The following is a 24,753-nucleotide window of genomic DNA, read 5'->3' on the forward strand; positions in this document are numbered from 1 at the left end:
TCAACAACAATCTGTGGCAATGAGTGTCACAGTCTGATTATGAATTGTGTGAAAGTACTTCTTTATATCAGTTTTGAATTTTCAGTTTCATTGAATGTCCTCTTCTTTATGAGACAGGGAGAACAGAAGTTTCTGATCCACATTCTCTATACCATTCATTATCGGTACATTTTTTCCATCTTCTCTTGCATTCTGCTGTTGTCTGTTCTGGTCCTGTTGCTCTTCACTCCCTCTCTCCCATGACTCTAGCTATATCACTCTCCTAGTAGAGAGACAGATCAGGTCCTGCCTGGCCTAAGGACCTATTCTCTCTTTATTCTACATGGCCCTTTAACATCATTCCTGCCTGAATGAATGTTTGCCCCTTTTGTCCCATTATTCCAGTGAACTGAAGTATCACATATCATGAATGCACTGCTTGATGTCTGTTATGCCTCCCATTGGAGAGCATTTCTTATGCCTTTCAATTCAGTGTAACCTCCAGGTATAGCTGTGTACTCTGGGAGGTCTGTAGAGCCTCCATGAACTAGCAACAACAGAGGCTACTTTTTTCCTGCACTGACCCATATTGATCAAACTATTTGAGCATGTACAAAAAGGCATGCCGTCAAGGAATAGAACAAAACACTTTGTATTCAATTAGCAGAATATAATTCAAATAATTTATTTTTACCTCTAATTGGTTACAGTTTCCCTATATTGCCAAATGTTAAGCATTATTTTTGACTATTTAAAATTTGATATTTTTAATTGATTGCATGTTAGAAAATTTCAGTTATGATTTCTCCCATAATTTGTTTACATTTTTGAAACAATACCCTTGTTTTTCTGGAGCATGATTTTTCTTTTTGATTCTTATGTTTGGCTTGTAAAATTATATGTACTAGAATACCACACTGAAACACTCAGATTATATTTTTCTATAAAAATTGCCTTTTGATTTGTCATTCAATAGAGTAAAAAAGTATAGAAACTATGTGTGCATTGTAGGTGCAGCAGTTTAATTTGTAAGTTGCAAAAGTGAAAACTGGGCTTGAGAAGTTGCTGCTTTGCATCAGTGTACAGTAGCATTGGTATGTCTTGAGTGATTTGTTTGTTCTCTGAGTGTTTTGAAATGATTTCTCTTAACATGAACGATCTGATTTTTAAAAGTGTCTCAACTCTGGCTCTGTCTTTGTGCCTACAAATCAGGTAATTAGATGTCTTAGGGCTTGATCAGTTTCCACTGACTTCAGTAGTAGTTGGATCAGGCCCAAAGTGCTATGAACTGTACCTGCAAATAATTGATAAGAATTATACCTGCAATATCAGATGCTGTTTCTCAACTTCAGGCCCATAACCTTCAATAATTTCTAAAAGAGTAGATGTTTATTACACATGAACTGCTGCTTCATGTCTATGCTATGTAGATTTGTTCAATAATGAAAAATGGAATCTCATAATTGAAAATGCAACTAAGTTCCCAGCAAATGTTTTCCTTTTTCCAAAGACATTTGTGTTCCTCATTAGAAGAACAACCCTATCATATAGTTACTGAGGACTGGAAGCTGGCTACATCAGTCATTAGTGTGAGGACTGAGTTGGGGACTTTGTTGCATTTTTGCTCAAATATATACCTGTAATAAAAATGAGGCTGTATGTAAAAAAAGCTGTTTGAATATAGGGTTGGCATATGTACCAATAAGCCTTTTTTAACACACACAATCATTTTTAAAGCAACTAGTTAGTTCAGTCCAATAAGCTGTCCTCCAAAGCTTGTGTGGTAAGGATTTGTTGCTTCTCTAACGAAATGTCTAGAAGGCACTGCAGCTGTAACATTATTCAAGTGCCATGACTGTATTTGTAGGTCACAAACTGTTAAATTGTACTATTGCTGTGTTTTCAAATACAGATCCTGACCCCAGTTAGTTTTCAAAAAATTCATAGGAAGTTTATTGTTTTCCCAATGTTTGTGTTACAGGTTTGTTTATCATTTAATCTTCAAAGCACTCTGATAGCAACTGGAAGTATGGATACGACAGCCAAACTATGGGATATCCAGAATGGAGAGGAAGTGGTCATGTTAACTGTATGTTTGCATTCTTTATTGTTCTGAAGGTGTTTGGTGCTTTTTTAGTTCCTAATTGAATTAGATGGGGGTATAAATAGACTTCTTAATCATCCATTTCAGTATTTGCAGGCAAAGAATTTCTATTACTAGCTGAGTCACTTAGTGACTGTAGTTAAATAATTGATTAAGAAAACATAAAGGGAGTAAGAAAGCTATACTACTTTATTAAAATCATAAAAAACAGTTTAATCAAATGTCAGACTTTCCCAATTCAATGTCACTATTGTCCTAGGCCAGAAAATATTGCTGCTCTCATTAACATAGTTTATCATTATAAGTACTGAACTGTAATTCCTGTGCAACTCTGAGAGCTAATATAAAGTACTATAGTATAAAGTAACTTCAAAAGTGTTAATGCCTAGGATTATAGCTATAATAGCTGCATCGTTCATCTTCTGCATGATGTATGTAGAGAATTCAGTCAAGTCACCAAGTGCATCTAGAGTGCGATTTCTATTCTCTGCATTTGGCTTGCTAGGATTCCACTGTTTAAATACTTCTGCCTAAATGTTTAAAGTCACATCCTCATCCCTTTCACAAAGACTAAGTAAGGGGCAGCGCGCAGGCTGCCTCTTTCGGTGTTCCTGGCCTATGGAGTAGACAAGGGACATTCTCCTCTTCACCCTTCTCTGCCTCTGAAGCATGCGTCAGGGTGGGGGAACACAGAGAGGGAGCAGTAGAGACTGCAGTTGTCCTTGGCCTATCAGCAAGAGGCTCCATATGCCTTTTCTCTCATGCACACATACAAGGAGAAGTGACAGTTTGGCCCTTAGTTTATTTCAATAAAAGCATCCTCTCATCTAATGGTGAATAACTACTGTTCCATAGAAATTTGATATGAAAAAGACCTATTAGATCACAATTCTAATTCATTACCCTGTCATTGCAGGATTGTTCCCAGTGTTCTATTTGCTAGTACTGAAGTGGCATATGATATTAAATGTTATTGTAATATGGGCAGTGAGATTATACTGTGGAATAGTCAGTTATGCAAGACTAGACAAGAAACAAGAAAATTCACTACATTGTCAAGGAGGTGGACTATATGGCCTAATGGAAACAATCACTTCTGTGATTTTGTATTCCTACTGTACAAATTAGGTATTGGACCTAAATGGATCATTTATATTCTGAAGTACCTTTTTATTAATATTCTCTTAGGGACACTCAGCAGAAATTATTGCATTGTCATTTAATACCACAGGAGATAGGATCATCACTGGCTCCTTTGACCACACAGTTGCAGTGTGGGATGTTGGCACTGGCAGGTACTAAAGCATTCATAAGGTTGTTTTTGTATTGTGTGTTTTAATGACATCTTAAAGGGGCACTGTCAAATTCTAGGGCTTACAAATTCTAGACTTTCCAATTGGGCTTTGGTTTTTGGGCACACCTGACCTCACCTTTACTTTTTCTCCTGTGACCTTTGCTCTTCTAAGTAGCCAGGATACTGAAATATGCAAAAAACTTGCTCTCCAAATTCTTTAGTGTATAAGAGGCTTATATTTTTTTAAACTCCACCAGCTCACAAGAACTGAGCCATGCAGGCAGAGTAAAGGGGCCCTATATTTGTTATTAATGAATCATCCAACCAGGAAAATATAATCTGTGTTGAAGCACTTGGTTTGGGAATTGCTACATTTTATAGAAGCAAGAGACAGTTTTAAAAAAGGAAAGGTGTTTTTAGGGCATGTTAAATTATGAGCAGTCAATCTTGCCAGTTTCTCCTTAATAAATATAGAGAGTGATTTTCTTCTCACTCTGGTTTTACACCAATGTAAATCTATTGACTTTCAAGGTCAGTTAAGTGAGAGGAGAATTTGACCCTCTAATTATGGAGTTCAAGATTTTAAGATTATCATGCCAGTAAGAAGGGTCACTTCTTCATTTAATAATGGCTAAAGTATTTGTGTAATTTAAATGTGAATGGCTGAATACTGGCTGGTTAATATTGTTCTCAAAGGTCCTCTTGTTTTTTGAGCTGAGGACTCAGTATAAATAACATTATGAACCAGTTGTCCAGCTTACTGATAAAGGTGACTTGTTGTTAAGGTAAACATTCCATTCCATTTTCATGGGAGATTTCTCTCTCCATGAAGTTAGATGGAATAGCTCTAAAATTAGCATGCTTTGGAATTATTAAAATGAAGGGCGAATGTGTACATCGTATGGATAGGGTTGAAATAACAAACATGATGATGTAACATCAAGAACACAAAGGCCATTTAATCTCTTCTGGGAGAAAAAATAATATGCATATACTAGATCATTTAAGGCCTGATCCTGCAAAGTGCTGAGTACCCTCTGCTCCCAATACTAAGAGTTGAGACTTAGTGCCTCAGGCTCAGATGCACTTAGCACCTCACCGGATTGGGCCCTTTGGCAGTAACGTTATTGTGTTCAGTTTGTTGTTATTGCAGATATTTTTTTGAACAGCTCTTTCTTCCATCTTCTTGTTTGATCCTGCACTGAAGTCAGAGTCTTAGTTTTTTAATGTTGCATTCTTTTTCTGCAGAAATGATTGAGATGTTACAGATTCAGCATTGTGACTTTACTTCAGGATCAAATAGCAGGAGATGGACTGTGAAGGAGGAAGCTCTTATTTAAACACCAGTAGTTCTGGTAATTAGTGGTGTGGAAAGAATTAAAAAATGTGAAAGTTAAATGGATTGTTTAAGTCTGATATGCTTGAAAAATTTCCCCGGGATATAAGTCACTTGTGAGCTTACTGAGTGCTCTCATATCTCTGAAACACATGCAGTCCCGCTGGATGTATCAGAGTAATTATTAACATTAATTATTGATCTCAGTGGAATAACATCAGCAGAAAGCAGCTACAGAAGTGGAGTTGAACCTGCTAAGTGATTGATATATAACTTGTCATTAGGCTAGTGATAACTAGTGAAACATTCACCAGTGTGTGTAGTAGATTTATGACTTATCTCCTATGAATGCTGCAAGCACCAGAGAGTGGCATGATCACACAGCCTTTAGAGGTGTCAGCAGTAGCTGGCAGTATTCACTAGAGCATGTAGTATTATTAGTAGCAGCAGTGGTAATCTAGTTTATTTTGTGTGGGCTGCCGTCACTAGAGGGCAATATAGTCATGCCCTCTTGTCGAGGTCTGGTATCTTATCTATTAGAGGGCAGTGATGCATATGTATATTATTAAAGGAGGACAGACACACACATTTAGAAAACTGTTAGAGCTAAGCTAATAATTTAACTATGAATAATGAACTCAGCTAATTTTGCCTTTCTTTGTGCTTGAGGAATATTCATAAATAGATCACATTTTCTTCAAGGCTATTTTATTTGAATATGCTCTGGATTTTTTGTGGAGTTTGGTTTTTATTGTAGGGATCATGATGACGATATGCTGTATTTGATACTTGATATTCTAAATTTCAGTTGTTCTGGCTAGTTGTGATTGGTCCCAATATTGCATGGTATTGTTTCTGCTATCTGACTAGCTGGGCATACTTTATTATCCTGGGGAAAATTTGAAGACGGAACTAGCATGTTGAATCCCTAAAGGAGACATAGCAGATAAACAGGATTAGGGAGTTTTAGAAAATGTTAAACCTTTAACTTTGGTCCCCATAGACCTTTTCCATGGGCAGATTCCTAGAAAAAAATCAAAATTTTAATTTAATTACATTTTTCTCTCATCATAGTCACACAAATGTACTTGTGTGCATTGTCCTAGTTAGAGCCAGTTGAAAAATGCCAAATATTTTTTTGTAGGAAATTTCAAAAATTTCTTTTTTTTTTTTAATTTTCCTCTGAATATTTTTCAGTTTTCTGATGAAAAACTGAAACCAAAATGAAAATTACTATTTTTGGTTAAAAAAAAATGGTTTTCAAAAACAAAAATGGAATTTTTTTTCTGAAAATGAAAATTCTTACCAAAACTTAAAGATTTTTACTGAAAAAAATTTGGTTTTAATTTTTTTGTGGAAAAAATACAAATCCATTTTTTATCAAAAGAGTTTAAATTAAACAATTTCAACCAGCTCTAGCCCTAGCTGAGAATGATACAGTCAGAAACTTGTCTGGCCCATTTAAATGCCTATAATTTGAGTTTGGTGAGGGACTACGAAATCATTGTGCAACTGCTATGTTAATAGTCAGTGGCCCATCATACAAAATATACCATTTCTGTTGTGAATACTTGAGCATCCAAGCTTAAAATTAACTGTCCAGGAGCATTTGTGCCAGTAAATGTGGCTCTAATGTTCATGAAAGGTGAGCACAAAATGGGTAAGAATGAAATTTGAATGAAAATGTTTTCATGCTATTTCGCCAACTCTGATTATTATATAGATTTTTCCTAATTGAATTGCTGACAAGTTACAGTTTATGTGAAATATGTTCAAACATTCTGCTATTTAGGCATCGAATATATTGATGTATTACATGTCCATCCCATCTGGATATGTATACAAAAGTTTAAAGCAACCACCATTCTTCCTCTGTGTTTGTAAAGAGAGACCTTGACCCTGATTGGGGTTTCTGGGTGCTGCATAACAAAATAACAATAGTACAAATGGCCAAATAATATGTTCATAAAACCAAAGTACTCCCCACCATTTAGTTATTGTAAAAAGGTCAACATAATCACAACAGAACAGGAAACGCATAATTAGGAAATAAATAGAGTAATCTGTTAAAGGGACACCAATGTAATAGGTTTCTTTTGTTACAGTAAACAAAATTGGATTCAATTATTCAGAAGATTTGCTTTTGTGAACCTTTCATTTAGTGTATACAATAATAGAGGCCTCTCTCTTTCCTGTCTAATCATTTTAAAAAAAATGAGTATTCTGAATTACTTACCGGTAGTTTCATTTTGTTGCTTGTCTGGTCATTAACTTGATTAATTGTTAAACCTGTAGATGTTTTCTATTAACAATAACGTGATATATCCCCTAATTTACAGGCCCTCTAATATATTTATCAATAAATTTCTTCCAGCGCTCAGTGCTTTATAGCCCCCATTAATCTAGAATGGGCATTGATGACTAATTACTCTGCTCAGTTTAGCAAAGCTGTCTGAAGAGTTTAACAGATTACTAGTGTTGCCAATTTTATACATTTGATTAAATAATGGATGTTCTGGATCACTGCAATGGTTGTTCTTTTAGTCAAAACAGGGTCTAAATACAGTGGAGTCCCCACTAGTATTTGGATTGTGTCATATAGAACCTGATCTTGCACTAATTACACTGGCGAAACTAACAATGATTTAAATGGGAGTTTTGTGCACAATTGGGCTCATAGTTGTGCACATTTTGGTATTAGAATGGCTTTTGGTTTTTATAGATTTTTGTTTCCTTCTTTGGGAATGTCATCTGCAGAGCTTTATATTTATTTTGTTAATTAAAATATATATTAATAAATCAGCTATTTACTGTGGTGCTCTGAAACATTATTTTTAAAATGATTTTTGGAGATATGAAAGTGACAGTGACCATACTAAATGTATATACATGATTACATTGTGTTCCTTTCACAATACTGTCTATTCTGAACATTACAGCTATTTTTATCAAACATTTTTAAATACAAAAACCTACCTCAATTTTTTTATCAAGGGGATTCTCAAAGAATCCCTTAACTCTTGATGTGACCTTTCTTCTGAAGCACATTTATTGAACCAGAGCATATTAAAGAATGACATAAACAGAGAAACTTAATGGCTCAGAGGACTAGTGATGGGACATGGAGTTCTTTACCAATAGGTCACCAGCTGGAATCCAGCCCTGGTTACAAGTGATCAAAAATTGTGAAATGAGCCAGTGGGTTACACTTGAATTTATAACAGACATATCCATTTCACTAAATGTCTCCCTTATTGGTAGGCTCAACAGAGCAGCTCAGATTTATTAAGAGTTTGAAATCTATCAATTTGCTCCCAATTCATCAAGTACTTAAACACATTCTTAACTTTTATGTACTCCCTTAAATCCTATTGACTTCAATAGCGCTTAAACAAGTGCTTAAAGTTAAGCATGTGCTTAAGTTCCTTGCTGAATTGGGGTCTCACTGAGCTACTTCGTTCAAGATCATTGATGAGACATGTTGTCAGAGCAGTGAGGAGAAACTTGCTTTATTTCTGTCTGGGCTCTGCTTGCACTGTGAATGAATAGAAGACGTCACTAGTGTTGCCAGTCTGCTACAATTTACTAGCTCCAAATTCATGTCAAAGATTTTTCTAAAGGAGAAAGTAGTACAAATGGGGCTTCTTTCCACAGTACTCCTAGCCACTTTTGGTATAAGAGAATGGAAATGGATGCTGATGTGCCACTAGAATGCTGAACCAGCCTCACTCTGTTTTAGACAAAGTCAGCCAAACCCTGCTCACTTAACACCAGGAATTTCAGTGACTAGTGGATGAGGCAGAAAGGATTTGACCCATTAACTATACTATCATTCTAGCTTACTTATAAACATATACCTTTATACCTATCTCAGTTTTGATGCAAATGCACAAATATGAATTTTAATTCTCTTTTGCTAGGAAGTTGCATACTTTAATAGGTCATCGGGCAGAAATTAGTAGTGCACAATTCAACTGGGACTGCTCTCTGATTGTTACGGGATCGATGGACAAAACATGCATGGTAAGATAATTGGATCTTTACAGAAACCTCCTGTATAGTTTGTTGCTATTCATGTTACACAACAAATAATTCACTGTAAGATTTCATTTAGGACACAATGAATTCCTGTACTCTTTGTTATAGCTGCAGAAAATCTTTGTAACTTATTCAGAATCCATTTTGTATAATGAACCTTTTAACTGACTGCTGGTTTGTAGCAGTCTCCCAGTAAACTGGAAGGCAGGACTTGGTGCTCCATTACAGCTAATTTCCTCTAATTTGTTTGATAAAAAGAGAAAATATTGTCTTGAGGTTGAGGCCCTGGACTGTTACTCAGGAGATCTGTTCTCTGCTTCTGGCTCCAACTTCCTTGGTGACCTTGGGCAAATCACTAAGGAACAGATTTTCAAAACTGGCCTATAGTAATGAGTGCCTGTGATTTTTCGATGCCAAATTTTAGAAATCAGTGGCCTGACTTTCAGAGGGGATGAGTAGCCACAACTCTGAACACTATAAAAAGCAATAGAGAGTCCTGTGGCACCTTTAAGACTAACAGATGTATTGGAGCATAAACTTTCGCGGGTGAATACCCACTTCGTCAGATGCATGTCTGAACACTATGTTGGTCTTAAACTTTCTGTATCACAGTTCTCCATCTGTAAAATGGGAATAAGGCTGTATCACTTCTTAAGGGTCAGCTGCTACCAGGAGAAGCAGAAGTCATGCTGATAATTAAGAGGGAGGCACAAGAGGCAGTGTGGAGAGTGATGTCCTCTTGATAGATCCTCAAAATCCATGTGATCTGGGTGCCAACCTACCTGCTTCTTTTGTGATAGGGGAACTTTGCACCCTGGCAGAAGTTGAAGGAATCTCCACAAGAAAACCTTATGGAGCTTTCTTATCCCATGTGGATTTTTTTGTGTAGGTTCATGGTTTGTCCCATATTGAACACAGAACTAAAATGAACAGGGATTTTAATACTGGCTATATTAAAACAGGAATACAAAAAATAGCTTGGGCAGTATTATCAAAAGCCTGCCATTCTGTCTGACTGCTGAGAGCCTTTTTACTCCCTGCCTGAGAGGAGCACATGTGCTAACTAATTTGGTTAGATTCACTTACCAGATCCTGCACATTGTGTTCAGCAGATTGCATATTAGCTACCTTGATAATAAAATTCTCTTGATTAGCTGTAAATAGCCACAGATGTTCTGTCTCTCTTTAAGGTTGTATATGCAGATTATAGCATTTCAGATGAAAATTGGTTCTTTCCCCACATATGAATTCTCTCTCTCATTCTTTTCTGCCAGTTTTTGGAATTCAGTGAACTTACTTACAGGTCCTTGGTATAAGAATGCACTTTTTGTAAATGACACATTATTTAATTAGTACATATCATTCAGGAAAGATCTGACTATGGGTAGTGACACATATCAATTTGTAAGCAGGAACTTCCCTATTGATTTCAATAGAGAATTCTGCTTAAGTGATATCACATTAAACTTGTAGAAATGAAGCACAAAATTTATCAGACATGCAATATTTCCTGTGCATTACACTGGCTAAGCAAATACATTTCCTCTCCACTGGTTTAAATCCAGGGTAGTCATGCAATAATACATTTATTAAGGTATTACATTCTGTTATGCACTAAATCAGTGCATATATGATTTGTATGTAATCATTCACAATACTGATTGACTGACTATATACACATCCAGCAATTCAAGTCAAAATAAATAGTAAGATTGCTTATGATTGCCTGTAATTACTTGGATAGGGTTTTATTTATTGCTTTTTATCCACCTGCAGCTGTGGAATGCTGTGACCGGGACACGTGTGGCAACTTTAACAGGTCATGATGATGAAGTATTAGATGTGTGTTTTGATTATACTGGCCAGCGTATTGCAACTTCCTCAGCTGATGGTAGGTGAATTGATCGGGGCTAGCACTGTGTTTTCATATACTGGCAGCTGAGTGAATGTTAGAGCAGCCCTTAGGCCTCTGGCTGACCCCAAGAACAGAGGAACGCAGTGGTAGCATAAACATTACTTTGCCCTTCCCCTCTGCTTCTGTGCTGGGTGCCGCTTGGCAAAACCCAGAAAATCTGGGCTAGAATATCTGGATCAAGATGTATTTAAGGTATCTTTATATATATATATATATATATATATATATATATATATATATATAATATGTAGAGAGAGAGAGATTAAAAAGATTTCTCCCAAAGTTAAAATTCTCTCATTTTTCAAAAAGAACGAGGCGTACTTGTGGCATCTTAGAGACTAACAAATTTATTTGAGCATAAGCTTTCGTGGGCTAAAACCCACTTCATCGGATGCATGCCGTGGAAAATACAGTAGGAAGACATATATACACAGAGGATATGAAAAAATGGGTGTTGCCATACTAACTATAATGAGAGTAATCAATTAAGGTGGGCTATTATCAGCAGGAGAAAAAAAAACTTTTGTAGTGATAATCAGGATGGCCCATTTCCAATAGTTGAAAAGACGGTGTGAGTAACAGTAGGGGAAAAAATTAGCATTGGGAAATAGATTTTACTTTGTGTAATGACCCATCCACTCCCAGTTTTTATTCAAGTCTAATTTAATGGTGTCCAGTTTGCAAATTAATTCCAATTCTGCAGTTTCTTGTTGGAGTCTGTTTTTGAAGTTTTTTTTATTGGAGTATTGCGACTTTGGGGTCTGTAATTGAGTGACCAGGGAGGTTGAAGTGTTCTCCGACTGGTTTTTGAATATTATAATTCTTGACGTCTGATTTGTGTCCATTTATTCTTTTGCGTAGAGACTGTCCGGTTTGGCCAGTGTACATGGCAGAGGGGCATTGCTGGCACATGATGGCATACATCATGCTGATACAGACTAACATGGCTACCACTCTGAAACCTCTCATCTTTCAGACTTTCATTTTCTTCAAGATGCCTTGTCCAGTTAACCTCAAGCTTTCTGGGGAAATAAATTCTCTTGTGGTTGAAAGTGCATGAGAGACTGCAGGGAGAAAATAGCTTTTGGATGAAGTTAGGTCTGAGTGGCACAAATTTGTGTTTAAGCGGAAAGCTAGTTAGAGTCTTAAAAATGAAATATTACTATGGCTTCCTAGTATGTAATGAGAATACATAACAATGAGGGGGTGAAATAAACAATTTAGTTTCATGATTGTGTTCAGCAGATTGCACATTAGCTACCTTGATAATAAAATTGTCTCTTGATTAGCTTTAAATAGCCACAGATTTTCTCTCTCTCTTTTAGTCCGCTATGCAGATTATAGCATTTCAGGTGTTCTGCATGGTTCTTATTTCTCATGAGTCAAAATAAATAGTTTTCTGTATTCCAGCCCCCTTGTTTTTTTGTTTCAATATTAGCACATATTAATGATGCTATATGTTATTGCATGTTTATTCATTATGTGGGTGTTTTACATCTTCCTTTGAAGCGTTTGGTACCAACCACTGTCAGGGACAGGATATCAGACCACTGGTCTGATCTGGTTTGGGTAGTTCCTATGTTAGGAAGTAAAATAATGTAATTTATGACAAACAAACACTTCGTGACAATGTAGGCCTACAGAAGCCCAATCACTTGGGACACTTACTAGATTGGTCAAAACACTAGCAAACATGCAGTATTTGATTACACAAAGGTTATATACAAATTGTGGGTGTATATTTAGAGGTCGTACAGTGGAAGCCATTAAAAAGTCAATATTTTCCTACCATAGCACAGATATTTCCTGACCTACTTTATGTATAAGGGAAACCTGTGGTGATTTCAAATATCACCATGTACTTAAATGTTGGCAAATCATGACTTTTTACAGGCAACCACTGCATGGATCCAATCCTGAAAATATGCGTGTGAGTCTGTGGGTTTCCTTGTGTGAGAAAAGTTACTCATGTTTGTATTTGAAGAATCAGGCCTTAAATTAGTTATTCCTAATACAGGAATTTCTTCTGCTTCCACTGAAGTCAGTGGCAAAACTTCCATTGACTTCAGTGGGTCCAAGCTGAGGAGTACTTCCAATGAATGTAAATACTTTATATAGAGACTTAAGCAAAACAGTCACAAATGGTTTTTCTTCTAATACAGGATCAGCAAGAGTTTACAATGCTGAAACAAAAAAATGCATTGCAAAGCTGGAAGGTCATGGAGGTGAAATTTCTAAGGTGAGTTGTGTAGTGGTTTCTGCCTCCTCTTTTTTTATTTCTAAGTGACATCATGCTAACCAGCAATTATTACATGTCATTGGCATAAGTTTCAAAATGAAATGTAAGCATGGATTTTTATAGCCCATTGGTGAGTGCTTACTTAGGATGCTGTCTTCCAATACTTTTCAGCTTCCAGTTGGGATGGGGAACATGGCTCAGACAAGCTGCTTCCCTGATTTTGCCAATTTAGGGGCCTTTGAACCCCTCCTTACTCTGTTTTATTCCTCTGTGCAGCTGGGGTGGAGGCCCATGTCTCTATGGTGAAATACTAAGGGTAAAATTTTCCAAGTGCCTAAGTCCCATTTTCAAAAGAACATATTCATGTTGGAGCCTATGCCTCTTTGAAAGTCAGGTGCCCAAGTCAATTTTGAAAATAGAATGAAGGCTCCTAATTGACTTAGGTGCTTTTGAAATTTTACCCTAAAGGCAAAGATTGTTATTTAATTATTACAATTCTTCCTGCTTGTCATTCAAGTGGATCATTATTTCATGATTTATGTGAGCACTCAAACAAACTAGTGTGCAGGCCCATGATGCTTTAATTGTTTGGTGATTTCCAAGTTTGAAATATTAACTTTTTAGGAGCTAGGCTAGTTCTTGGCAAAAAAATGAAGTCTTGCTGTTTGTAGTCTGGTGGGTCTGTCCACCAGCTTGGGGACAAAACAATCAGCCACACCCAACTCTGTTTTTAGCCTTCAGAACAGGTGCTTTTATTCTTCTCTTACACAAAAACAAAAATATGAACAAGTAACAAAAGCAATAGTCCTGACCTGGACCAATGCTGCAGAGTCCTCTACCATCCACTATTTCAAGGTTCACGGCCCTCCCTTACTCTCAGGGTGACCACAAGGCTTACCTGCCCTGTTGCTCAGGGAAGTGTTTGTATCTCCTCCTTCTCTTACAGACCTAGATCCTCACTTATATCTTCCATCTGGGAATCAGAGCCAATCATTAGCTGGATCAGCTGGCTGCTGGGCTTCTCCTTAGGCTAGGGCTTTCTGCTTCCTTGCTCTGTAGAACCTTAAAGGGGCAGACTGCTCTGTTACACCGTTTCCCTACATTCATTTGATTATTAAAATCCTGTAGTGAGAGAAAGTTAGATTGAGAAAGGATAGCCTTATCTTACCTACTATGTTCTATGCAATACTTTGTTTCCTCCGATTTAAAAGAGAAGGGGCCAGTGGCAGGGCATTCTCCATCAAGGGCCCTAATTTTGGAACTAGCTTCTCTACCTGGGAGCCAGAATTTACCTTTTGGGCACACTGAATGCTGCTCTGTCTTTGCATATATCACATGGAAGGATGTGATAATACGGGGAGTCTGTTGTTTTGCAAGTTCATTTTTTTTCAGGGTGGGTGGGAAGAGGCACGATACGTTGGGCACTGTTACTAGCCAATAATTCACAAATAGTCTGTGATGACATTTTTAATTGTGTAATAAACCCAATATAGTGAGGTTATGCTCCTTAAATTATATATGAGGAGTTAAAAACATATGCAAACCTGGCAATGTAAAGTAAGTGATCTTTAATGGGAGTTAAACTATTATAGGGAATTACTTCATTTCACATAAAACACTCTCAAATATACATACAGTGAAAACTACAGTATATAAATCATGTTTTCTCTTCCAGTTATATAGGCTGGAATGCTAACTGGTGTCACTTTTCTTGTCACTGTTTTAAAGATCTGCTTCAATCCTCAAGGTAGTCGTATCCTAACAGCTAGCTCTGATAAAACAGCTCGACTTTGGGACCCTCATACAGGACAATGCATTCAAATATTAGAGGGACACACTGATGAGATATTCTCATGTGCTTTCAACTACAAAGGCGATATCATCATTACAGGTAACTATCTGGGATTTGTTTATACTGTTTTATATTTTGAAACAAAACATGTACTTGGACCATTCTACACATGTTGAGAGCACCAGTGACTTCCAACACATAGCCAAGGTAGAATGAGAAATGCACTTAAGAACTGTGGTTCAATTTCATACTGCTATGATCAAATTTGAATATAGGCACGGACAAAGCTTTAGGCTAAACCCTGCTACCTTTTCCATGGGCATGCCCTATCCACAAAACAGCTGACCTAGTCCAGTTCACACACTGCATGCACCGTGAGGGGATAGGACAGGGGTTGGCAACCTTTGGCACGAGGCTCGCCAGGGTAAGCACCCTGGTGGGCCGGGCCAGTTTGTTTACCGGCCACATCGGCAGGTTTGGCCGATCGCAGCTCCCAATGGCCGCGGTTCGCCGCTCCAGGCCAATGGGGGCCGCGGGAAGCGGCGCGGGCCGAGGGCTGTGCTGGCTGCGGCTTCCCGCCACCCCCATTGACCTCGAGCGGTGAACTGTGGCCAGTGAGAGCCGTGATCGGCCGAACCTGCCGACGCAGCAGGTAAACAAACTGGCCCGGCCCGCCAGGGTGCTTACTCTGGTGAGCTGCGTGCCAGAGGTTGCCGACCCCTGGGATAGCAGATGTGCAGAATGGAGAGAACCTCTGTAATGGGACTGAACTGTCAGTGCCTCTGGAGCTGTTTTCTGTGCAAGCGCCATCCACTTTAGAACAGAGGGGGTCTTGTGAAAGGGTCAGGCATGAACAGTGGATCCACAACTGCTTGGACCCACTTTTTGAACTCCACACATGGGGGGCAGGAGGGCAGCAGCTATACAGAGTACTGCAGCTGCTGAAGCGCTCCAGTATCTCTTTGCAGACACAGGCAAGAGAAGTCTACTTACACAGATCTGTCTACAGCAGGGGTCGGCAATGTTGGCACGCGGCTCGCCAGGGTAAGCACCCTGGCGGGCCGGGCCAGTTTTATTTACCTGCTGATGCGGCAGGTTCGGCCGATCGAGGCCCCCACTGGCCGCGGTTCGCCGTCCCGGGCCAATGGGGGCGGCGAGAAGCCACGGCCAGCACATCGCTCGCCCGCGCCGCTTCTCGCCGCCCCCATTGGCCCGGGATGGCGAACCGCGGCCAGTGGGGGCCGCGATCGGCCAAACCTGCCGTGTCAGCAGGTAAATAAAACTGGCCCGGCCCGCCAGGGTGCTTACCCTGGCGAGCCGCTTGCCAACGTTGCCGACCCCTGGTCTACAGGCTAATTATTTAAGTATTAATTAAGAAGGAAAATACATACGGTAGGGACAAAAGTAATCGCCCATAATATGTGTTTATTACTAGGGAGCAAGGATAACACCTGTAGGATATGGCGCTGACTGAAGATGAGGTATGGCTCAATTTGCTCGAAGCTTTGATCAACATCATAAGAGTAGTCAAAAATCAGCAGTCTTTCAGAACTCTGTTTTCCATTTTCCCTCTTTGATAGTTTTCAGTCTTGCTGAAGTAGAGCAGTTCCCTGGACTTTGAAAGGCTTGACTCTTTGGACTGCTGAATTCAGCTAGTTATCTGTATCATTAGCACTAATACAATAGGTTAGCTGCATGTTTTGACAGGCCACTGTTTGTTTTTACATGTAACATTTGTAATAAAAAATAGCATCATGGTACTATTAAATGCGTAAAGGGCATTATTTGCACATCTCCTGTGAGTGTTTCTATACTACATTTACTTTTTTGTATGTAATAAAATGTTTAGCAAAAGTGCTAAGTTGTATTAATTGTAGTGCAATGTTCTTACTGGGATATTTTGGGGAAAAACATGTATTAGTCATTGTTTATAAGTTACATTGTTATTACTAAATATGGAGCATGCAGCATTTAAAAAAACCCTTTTTTTTCATTCACTTCTTCACCTGGGGTAGGTGTGGAGTGGGTGAAGAACCTCTAGTGGGGGCTGCCTCTTCCTTCCCCCCACCTCCTAGAAAAGCTGCTCTTTCTATGGAGAGACAGTGGAGTCTAGGACCTAGCTGGACAGTTCAGTCACCAATAACTGTGAAGAGGTGAGGAGGGCAGAATCAAAGTCATGAAAGGGAGAGGGGAGTTAGTGTGTCTGTGTGAGAGGGGGACAGAATCAAATGGAGGGTATTTGTGTGTGTCTGTGTGCAGTTTGTATTTTCCAAACAGTATAACATCTCACTGAGCCATGTCCATGTGTTCCCCTCCTATGCAACTCAAGGAAACAGGATCAAGCAATACAAGGACTCTGCAGCTTTAAAGCAGCTACAGAGCCAATGCATTTGTTCCCACCCTGTCCAATAAGAAGTGTGAGTGTGAGAGAGAGAGAGAGAGATTCATGGGATAGCAGCGTCCCAGCCCTGCGGTTCCCATCCAGCTATACCAGGGACTCTGTCTCCCCTCAACCTCCAGAACTCCAAACCAGTCATAGCACTACAGCTGACCAGTAGCAGGGTTATCATTGGCTGCCAGCCTCTATGGCTTGGTCTACACTAACCCCCCAAATCGAACTAAGGTACGCAACTTCAGCTACGTGAATAACGTAGCTGAAGTTCGAAGTACCTTAGTTCGATCTTACCTTGGTCCACACGCGGCAGGCAGGCTCCCCCGTCGACTCCGCGGTACTCCTCTCATCTAGCTGGAGTACCGCAGTCGACGGCGAGCACTTCCGGGTTCGACTTATCGCGTCCAGACAAAACGCGATAAGTCGAACCCAGAACTTCGATTGCCAGCCGCCGAACTAGCGGCTGGGTATAGACGTACCCTATGGATGAGCTCTGACCTCTCAGAGGGGGTTGATGGATTATGCAGCAGGAATTAAAGCTTTGTGGGGAACAGAGAGTGGGGAGAGGATGCACTTATTATTTAGTGAGAGCCCCCTCTTCAACTCCTTGTGTCACTCCATGGTTATTCTCACTTTGGGGCCCCTCAGACCTTTTGTGGAGGGTTAGGAGGAGCACCCACTTAATCATCTTTTCTCTCTGTGCTGCTTTCCTGTGGCTTTCTCCACTCTCTCACTTTCCTCCTCAGCTGGTGGGAGGGTGGGGGCGCAGGAGCCTCACAAATAGCAGCCACTATCTTCCTATTAATCATTTTTAATTAGCCTGGTAGACCAGATGGCTCATTTAACTATTTGTCCTGCTAAATGCTAACATCTTTACAGCTGCAATCAAGTTATTTTCTAAGGGCCTATTCCCAATTATGACAATGGCTGCAGGACGGGATATATGAAACATTAAAACCAGTGGCATTATGAGTTCACTGGTAGTTGCCAAAGGCTTAGTATAGCCTCAGAGTAGTGGCTCTGCCTTGAATTAAATCTCTCCCTACACTGGCTGCTTTCCTTCTAAGCTAGAAATGATTTTTATTTATTAAATAGCTCTCATAGTCTCTGATCATATCCCTGACCAGTCTCCCTGACATTCTGAAAACTAGAATACATGATTCATGGTAACAGTCATTCTCTGCAGGTTATACAACCCTGTACTAAGGCCATGCAAGATAAACAGGCGGTGTCTGCAGCAAAACCTGCCTCTCTGGAAACAAATAAATCCTGAATTTAATAGGCTGACTGTAGGCAGATCATAATCATTCATACTTTGAACCACAGTAAAATGTTTTCAGCCTTGGTTAATTTAGCAAAGATTTGTGAGAAGACAATCTTTGATGTTAGCACAATGTATTAGGAAGAGTATGGGTTATCAGAAATTAATGATGCTAAACATAAAAAAACCAGACCTTACATATTAGTGAAAATTAAATTCCCATGCAAATGTTAGGACTACCAGTGCTGCAGCAAGATCTGGCTTAATTAAGAATTAAGTGCTTAATTCTGCCATCCTAACTTATGTTGAGGAGTTACTACTATACTCATACAGGGAGTACTATAAACTTCATTGAATTTTAGTGCAGGCCAGATTCTGCCTCCTCTTTACGTGGGTGTGCAGTAGACTGAACGGAAGAGCTAACTATAAGAAGACTTCCTGCATCCTCCCCCTCGAACCTATGTACGGGTAAGGCAGAATTATTAGGCAGAGCCACATGCTGAGGAGCTATAGTGATCTCAGTCCAAGTGTAGGCTGCTGGCATTATCTGAAGCTCCATAAAATATGGTGTTCTCCTTTCTGGTGAATTTCATCATTGCTCACTACATTTAAAATTCACTGTAATTTTGCAGCACACTTTTTGATAGTGGACTCCCCCTTCCCACCCACCCCCAACCACCATTCTGATTTCCCAACCCAGTTAAGCCTGACCTTGGGTTTCCTTTTCTGTTCAGCAGTGGGAAAAGCTTTTTTTACACCTGACCATTAGGAGTATGCAGCATTTGTGACAATTAAATAAACTCAGGCATTTCTGCACTGCTTAACCAATGACAATAAGGAACCTGCTTTAGCTCTTGCATCCCTCCTGCACTGAGCAAAAAAGGAGAGAGCGTAGCTGTGGTTATTCTGAGCCTAATCCTGAGACCCAATGAGCACTTACCTCCCATATATTTCAATGGAGGTGCAGGTGCTCAGCATTTCAGGATCAGGTCCCATGTGATCTAAATAAAACTTGGAACCTCAGCAAAGCCCCAGCTCTCTGAATGGAAATGAAAATGAACCCATTCTTAAATGAGAAGTTAAAGGTATAACATGAATATAACATTGCATAGACACGGGTCTCTAAGCATGTTAGAAACAATTACAAGTTAGTGACAGTTACTTAAGTTCACCCACTCTTAAGATTTTAATTTAAGGTTTAAACCGTTAATATTGCTCGCTAGTTTGTTGCCAGCCCATTGCTCAAGAGTTGTGTGGAGCTGGAGGAGTGAGGCTAATTACTCACTAAACTGAAATTTCAGGCAGAATTTAGACACTCTCTGTGGGTCTAACAGTTCCTTTTTTAGACTTGTGTGACCTTAGTCTAGACAAGGTGGGTGAGGTAATATCTTTACTGGCCCAACAGAAGAGAACAGAAGATCTCCTCTGTGTGGCTTGAAAGCTTGTCTCTCTCACCAACAGAAGTTGGTCCAATAAAAGATATTACCTCACCCACCTTGTCTCTCTAATATCCTGGAACTGCTATGGCTACAACTAACCTGCATATAACCTTAGTATAAACAGGTTAATGTTTTATCAGTAGGACAGTACCTCCAGCAGAACAGCGCCTTCTCACACTGTGCAGGGATATTGGTTTATTACTGATTCACTTCCTATTGCATCTGATCCTCTTACAAAAGTACACATCAATATAATGCCAAGTCTGACCCTGTTTGGCTTCTGATATCTGTTAAGATCTAATCACCCACTCCATCGCTTTTTAAAACAGAGTTACAAGTAGAGATATAAGTCGTGGCTTGATTTTCAGAGGTGCTGAGCAGCTACAAATCCCACTGAAGTCAGTGGGCACTAGAGATGAGCAGCACTTTTGAAAATTAGACCATAAATAAATAAAACTAGGGGCGTGAGCCTTTGAGGTGATGAGCGACCTCAACTTTGCATTCAGCAAAAGCAGGTTTGGGAAGGCTAAATGATTGTCATGAATATTGTTTAGTTGGTCAAATAAAATGTATTACACAGTTTCCATTTCCAATAGGCAATAAAAACACAGCAACACCTTTTAGAAAGGCAAAGGGGACACATACTGTAACACAAATTTATTTCTGATTAGATTGCAACATTAAGAACTACTGTACAGAAGTAACTTCATCACACTGTTACAACCCAGTCATGATAGTTGTGCTTTATAGGGTAAGTAAACATTTATTCTAGCACAGCAAAAGTTCGTATACTGACAACTAACTGGATTTGGTCTAAAAATAAATACCTTTCCCCATTTATTAGAACAAACAAAGTACTTTCAATCTGTAACACTCAATACTTACGTTATTAACAGTCAGCCTCTCAGAGATGCTGAGTACCCACAACTTCCACTGGCATCAATTGGAGCTGTGGAGCTTCAGCACTTCTCAGGAACAGGCCCAATAGCTGTACAGTTAAATTTAGTGTATATAGTAGATCAACCTTTATATTGGCAATAAAAAGTGATCTTTACTGTTTTGTGTATACTGTAGGGTAAATGTAGGGTTAGCCATGTACCTTTATCACATAGATATAAATATTGATTCACTGACAAATCTTTTCCCTAACAAATGAGTGTGAGAGGGTGGAAATGGATTTAATGATGGTAACACTGATAGTATGGCTCTTTTTCATAATTTATTTAAAACTATTTCAAAATTTTCAAAAATATTTAGTGCAAAAGGATAATTATTTCAGGAAAAATTACAGAAGCATATACTGATGTAAGGAAAGTAAACGATCTCTTTCATATAATTTTATCAGGGAAATACAGGTAGAATTTCTCTTACATCATTTAGTGTAGGGGAAAACAAAAAATGAATGTTTGTGTTTTCAAAAAAGCAAATCACAGTATATGTGAAATTCAAACAATAGGAGCTTTGCTGCAATAAGCTGTTTTTTCCCCTTTAAATTCAAAACCAATCTCTTTGGCAGAGTCAAGAGAATTTATAATTACGTATATAATACTAACTGTTCTTCTCAACAGCAGTCTACTGTAGTTATATCAATGTTACTGTAATAACATGAACTATCATTTTTATTCCAAACATATATATCCAAAATGAGCAGCTAGCCCTAAGGTAAACAGATGCTTATAGGTGCTAAGAATCATTTTGTATTTTTGTAAGTAACAAAAACAAAATTAAAGTTTAGGTATGTGTATGACAATACAATCAGTTTTTCAGGTAGGACTATGCTCAGTTGATTTTTCTTTTTAATAATCAATTAAATTAGACTAACAATTATATAATCTCTTATATAGTGCTCTTTATCCATAGATCTTAAAGCATAAGATACTTTCATAAGAAAGTAACTGTCATCACCCCCTTTTCACAGATAGGGAAACTGAGGCACAAAGGTGCTGTGACTTTTTCAAGGTGACACAGCAGGTCAGAGCTGGGATAGAACCCATATCTTCTGATTATCCACTGGTCCAAACTGCCTCTGATTAAAATGGAAAGGAATCAGAATGTTTTTAAAGAGTAATATTTGAGAGTTCCTCCAGAAAAACACAAGAATGGTGAAAGGCTATGGAGAAGAAATAAGTGGTCTCACATGAGGAAATTATAAATGCATTTTCAGCAGCTTGTTATTGTATCATCTACCTGTAAAGGTCTAATAGCTCAAAGTCTTCTACCCCTTTAGACACGGTGAGGATTTTAAAAAATACTTATATATCTATATCTATATTATTTATCTAAAGATGCACATCCTCCTATGCATTCATTTGGCTGTCCGTCTGGAAAACGCTAGTGTTCTAATAGTTAACCTGTACACATATTAGTGTTTTAAAAAGTGAATGTTGTTAGTGTATAATTCCATTTCAGTTGATTGAAATAATTAAAGGATATTAATAGAATATTTGATTATAGAAATATATCCTATTTTCATCCATCCTTCATATTATCCATTCACTTCAAAGGCAAAACACCCATCCTCTCCTAATACAGTACATCCGAAAGTACAATATGTCAAAGTTCTCCCACATGATATAACAGTATATGGTGCACCTTGATTTCACTTTGCTCAGTGTACAGTTGTGTGCACTGTCTGCAGAGTTTCTATATCTCTGCTCGTTTTATGCACTGATGTTTGAAAATTAGAGCATTACACAAACCACTGCCACTTAAGCTGGATTAAAATGAAAATGCCAAACATTTACGAGGTTTCTTATCCCAATTCGAGAAGCCAGTCAAAGAGGCTAGGTGTCCTCTCCCTGCTTTCCTCATGTAGCTTGCAGTATTGTACCAGCGCATGAAAGATATCACCCACTTTCCAGGACTTCTGGTGAACTAACCGCATGACATCTAGAAACTAGATAAAATGGCACATTTAGGGTTTCATTCATTGTGTATTCTTAACCAGCTTTTGTTAAATAAACACATGCAAATAACTCTTCAGAGTATGATGACATTACTGAGCCCTGCCAGGGATCAGAACACCACTGTTTCAGGCACTGCATACACACAATAGCACTGCAATATGCTGAGGGGTCTGTCTATAAAATATGGATCTGAAAGATGTCTACTTTTGGACATCTGGAAACTTTGCATTTCATTTCTGAAAGTCTATAATCTGTGAGAGCCAGATTCTGTTCTTAATGACACCAGTTAAATCAAGAGCAATTCTGCTGAAATTAGTGAAGTTATTCCTGTTTACAGCTATGTGAGATCTTTAATCCTGATAAATAATTACAACCTTCCATGATATTGACAGCCCATTATCAAAATCTTAGGTACTGTATCTTGTACAACCCCAGGGATCTAACCTGAAGAGCTTAGATTTGAAGGAAAAATACTTTTCTCTTTCATTATCATAGTCAGTATTCTTGTTTGGTTACATTTCATTTATAGTCTTAAACAGCTGGAAAAAATCCTACATTGTATCCATTTTTGTGCTTTCCTATTTTAATAAAGGACTTCATAATGTCATGCATCTGGCCTATCTTTTTTCAGGCTTGGAAATGAAAATCAAAGCTTTTCATTTTCTTGAATTTCACAATCAATAACTAATTAGGCTCCTTTTTATACATCTTCCAGTTTAAAACCACACAAGAAAATATTGTGTATCTGTAGTTCATGTAGCTGTTTGCTATTTACATACTGAGTCCCAAACTTTAATATGTATTTTAATTATATGTAATAAGCACGTGATTTCCAAGAGCAGCTTTGTAGGCAGGATGTACTTCATTATTCTCTAGTGCATTTTAGCAATTGAATTAACTGTTTGCAAAAGCACATGAGTAAAGCTGACAGCTGCTTCTTAAATAAGATGCAATTTGGACAGTTGCTGCTGAATGCATTTTAAATTATGTTTATGATTCCCAAATGCATGTACTCAAGAAATACCAAACAATATCTCTGCTACATAAAATGATCTTCCCAGAGATATTATTTTAAAATGCCAAAATATTGACTGTAATATTTTTTCTTTCATTGATTTATTTAAATACCCTGACATTTTTGTAAACCTGGTGGCTGGATGGAACCTTTAATGCTGACCCTGGGAAAGGGACAGTTTTGGCAGTCATAAACTGTCTGAAATGGCATCCTGTGGTTATCATTAAGGGGGAGTAAGCAAGCCCTTGGAATATGAAACATCCTCCATGTAGCTGAGGGCCCACAGTGCTGGAGGCCATTTTGAGCTTGCATGCTTTGATGCTTTGGAAAAACCCCATAATGAAACTTGAAAAGGTTTAAAATCTGTCTGCTTCTCCATCTAAAGATAGTTATGCCTTCACAAAGGTGGCTGGCAAAAGTGATGTTTAATTAGTAGCTAAAGCCCCAGTCCTGCAAGACTATCAGTTTTAACTGGGGTAAGTACCCTCGTGGAAAGCTGATTGTTGCAATTAAACACTCATATTCAGAGGAGAGGCTGTTATGGATTTTATAAAACAGTCTGAAAAGTCTTGAAAAAACCCTAATCATTGTGCAGAATAAACAATAAATGGAAGTTCTCTGAGTGTGTGTGGCTGTGGAAAAGGAGGTATGCTCAGCACACAGCTGTGCTCCAACTCTTCCCATCTGCAGGAATTGCTCCTTGGGTCTTTGGGCAACTAGTCACGAGCTCAGTCATGTCTGAGGTAGCTCTAATGTGTTGGGGCTGAAGCAGGGTGGCCCTGGAATAGGGGCGGTTCAGTGTTGGTGTAGAGCCACTATCGGGACCAATGCCAAGTGAAGCACTGGTAAACAAGGCCCTCTTTCAGTTTTTGGAAGTGAAATTTACCTCAATGTATGGGATCCCTGCAGAGTCTTATGCACTACTCTATGTCCCATATCAAATTCTGCTCCTATTGCCACTGACATCAGTGGGATCAGGATTTTCCCCAACTGGCTTAAGTGGGACCTAAGTGGAGACTAAGACCTTGCATGGTGCTTGTTAA

General features: G+C 38.7%; 2 protein-coding genes across 2 annotated transcripts in view; one reads left to right on the forward strand and one right to left on the reverse strand.

Annotated features, from left to right (window-relative positions):
- Window positions 1-16,167, forward strand: part of DAW1 (dynein assembly factor with WD repeats 1) — a 37,950-nt gene extending 21,783 nt beyond the window's left edge. Inside the window, exons 8-14 of the mRNA XM_029911112.1 lie at window positions 1,961-2,068; window positions 3,272-3,378; window positions 8,634-8,736; window positions 10,528-10,642; window positions 12,829-12,905; window positions 14,634-14,796; window positions 16,133-16,167. Of these exons, the coding sequence (XP_029766972.1) occupies window positions 1,961-2,068; window positions 3,272-3,378; window positions 8,634-8,736; window positions 10,528-10,642; window positions 12,829-12,905; window positions 14,634-14,796; window positions 16,133-16,167 (708 nt within the window). The remainder of the gene's footprint in view (window positions 1-1,960; window positions 2,069-3,271; window positions 3,379-8,633; window positions 8,737-10,527; window positions 10,643-12,828; window positions 12,906-14,633; window positions 14,797-16,132) is intronic.
- Window positions 16,168-22,272: 6,105 nt separating this feature from the next.
- SPHKAP (SPHK1 interactor, AKAP domain containing) overlaps window positions 22,273-24,753 on the reverse strand; it is a 122,249-nt gene continuing 119,768 nt past the window's right edge. Inside the window, exon 12 of the mRNA XM_024195211.1 lies at window positions 22,273-22,685. Within this exon, the coding sequence (XP_024050979.1) occupies window positions 22,542-22,685 (144 nt within the window). The 3' untranslated portion in view covers window positions 22,273-22,541. The remainder of the gene's footprint in view (window positions 22,686-24,753) is intronic.

Source organism: Terrapene carolina, unplaced genomic scaffold (assembly GCF_002925995.2).
Source record: "Terrapene carolina triunguis isolate 2854851 unplaced genomic scaffold, T_m_triunguis-2.0 Scaffold88, whole genome shotgun sequence".
Taxonomy (NCBI): Eukaryota; Metazoa; Chordata; order Testudines; family Emydidae; genus Terrapene; species Terrapene triunguis.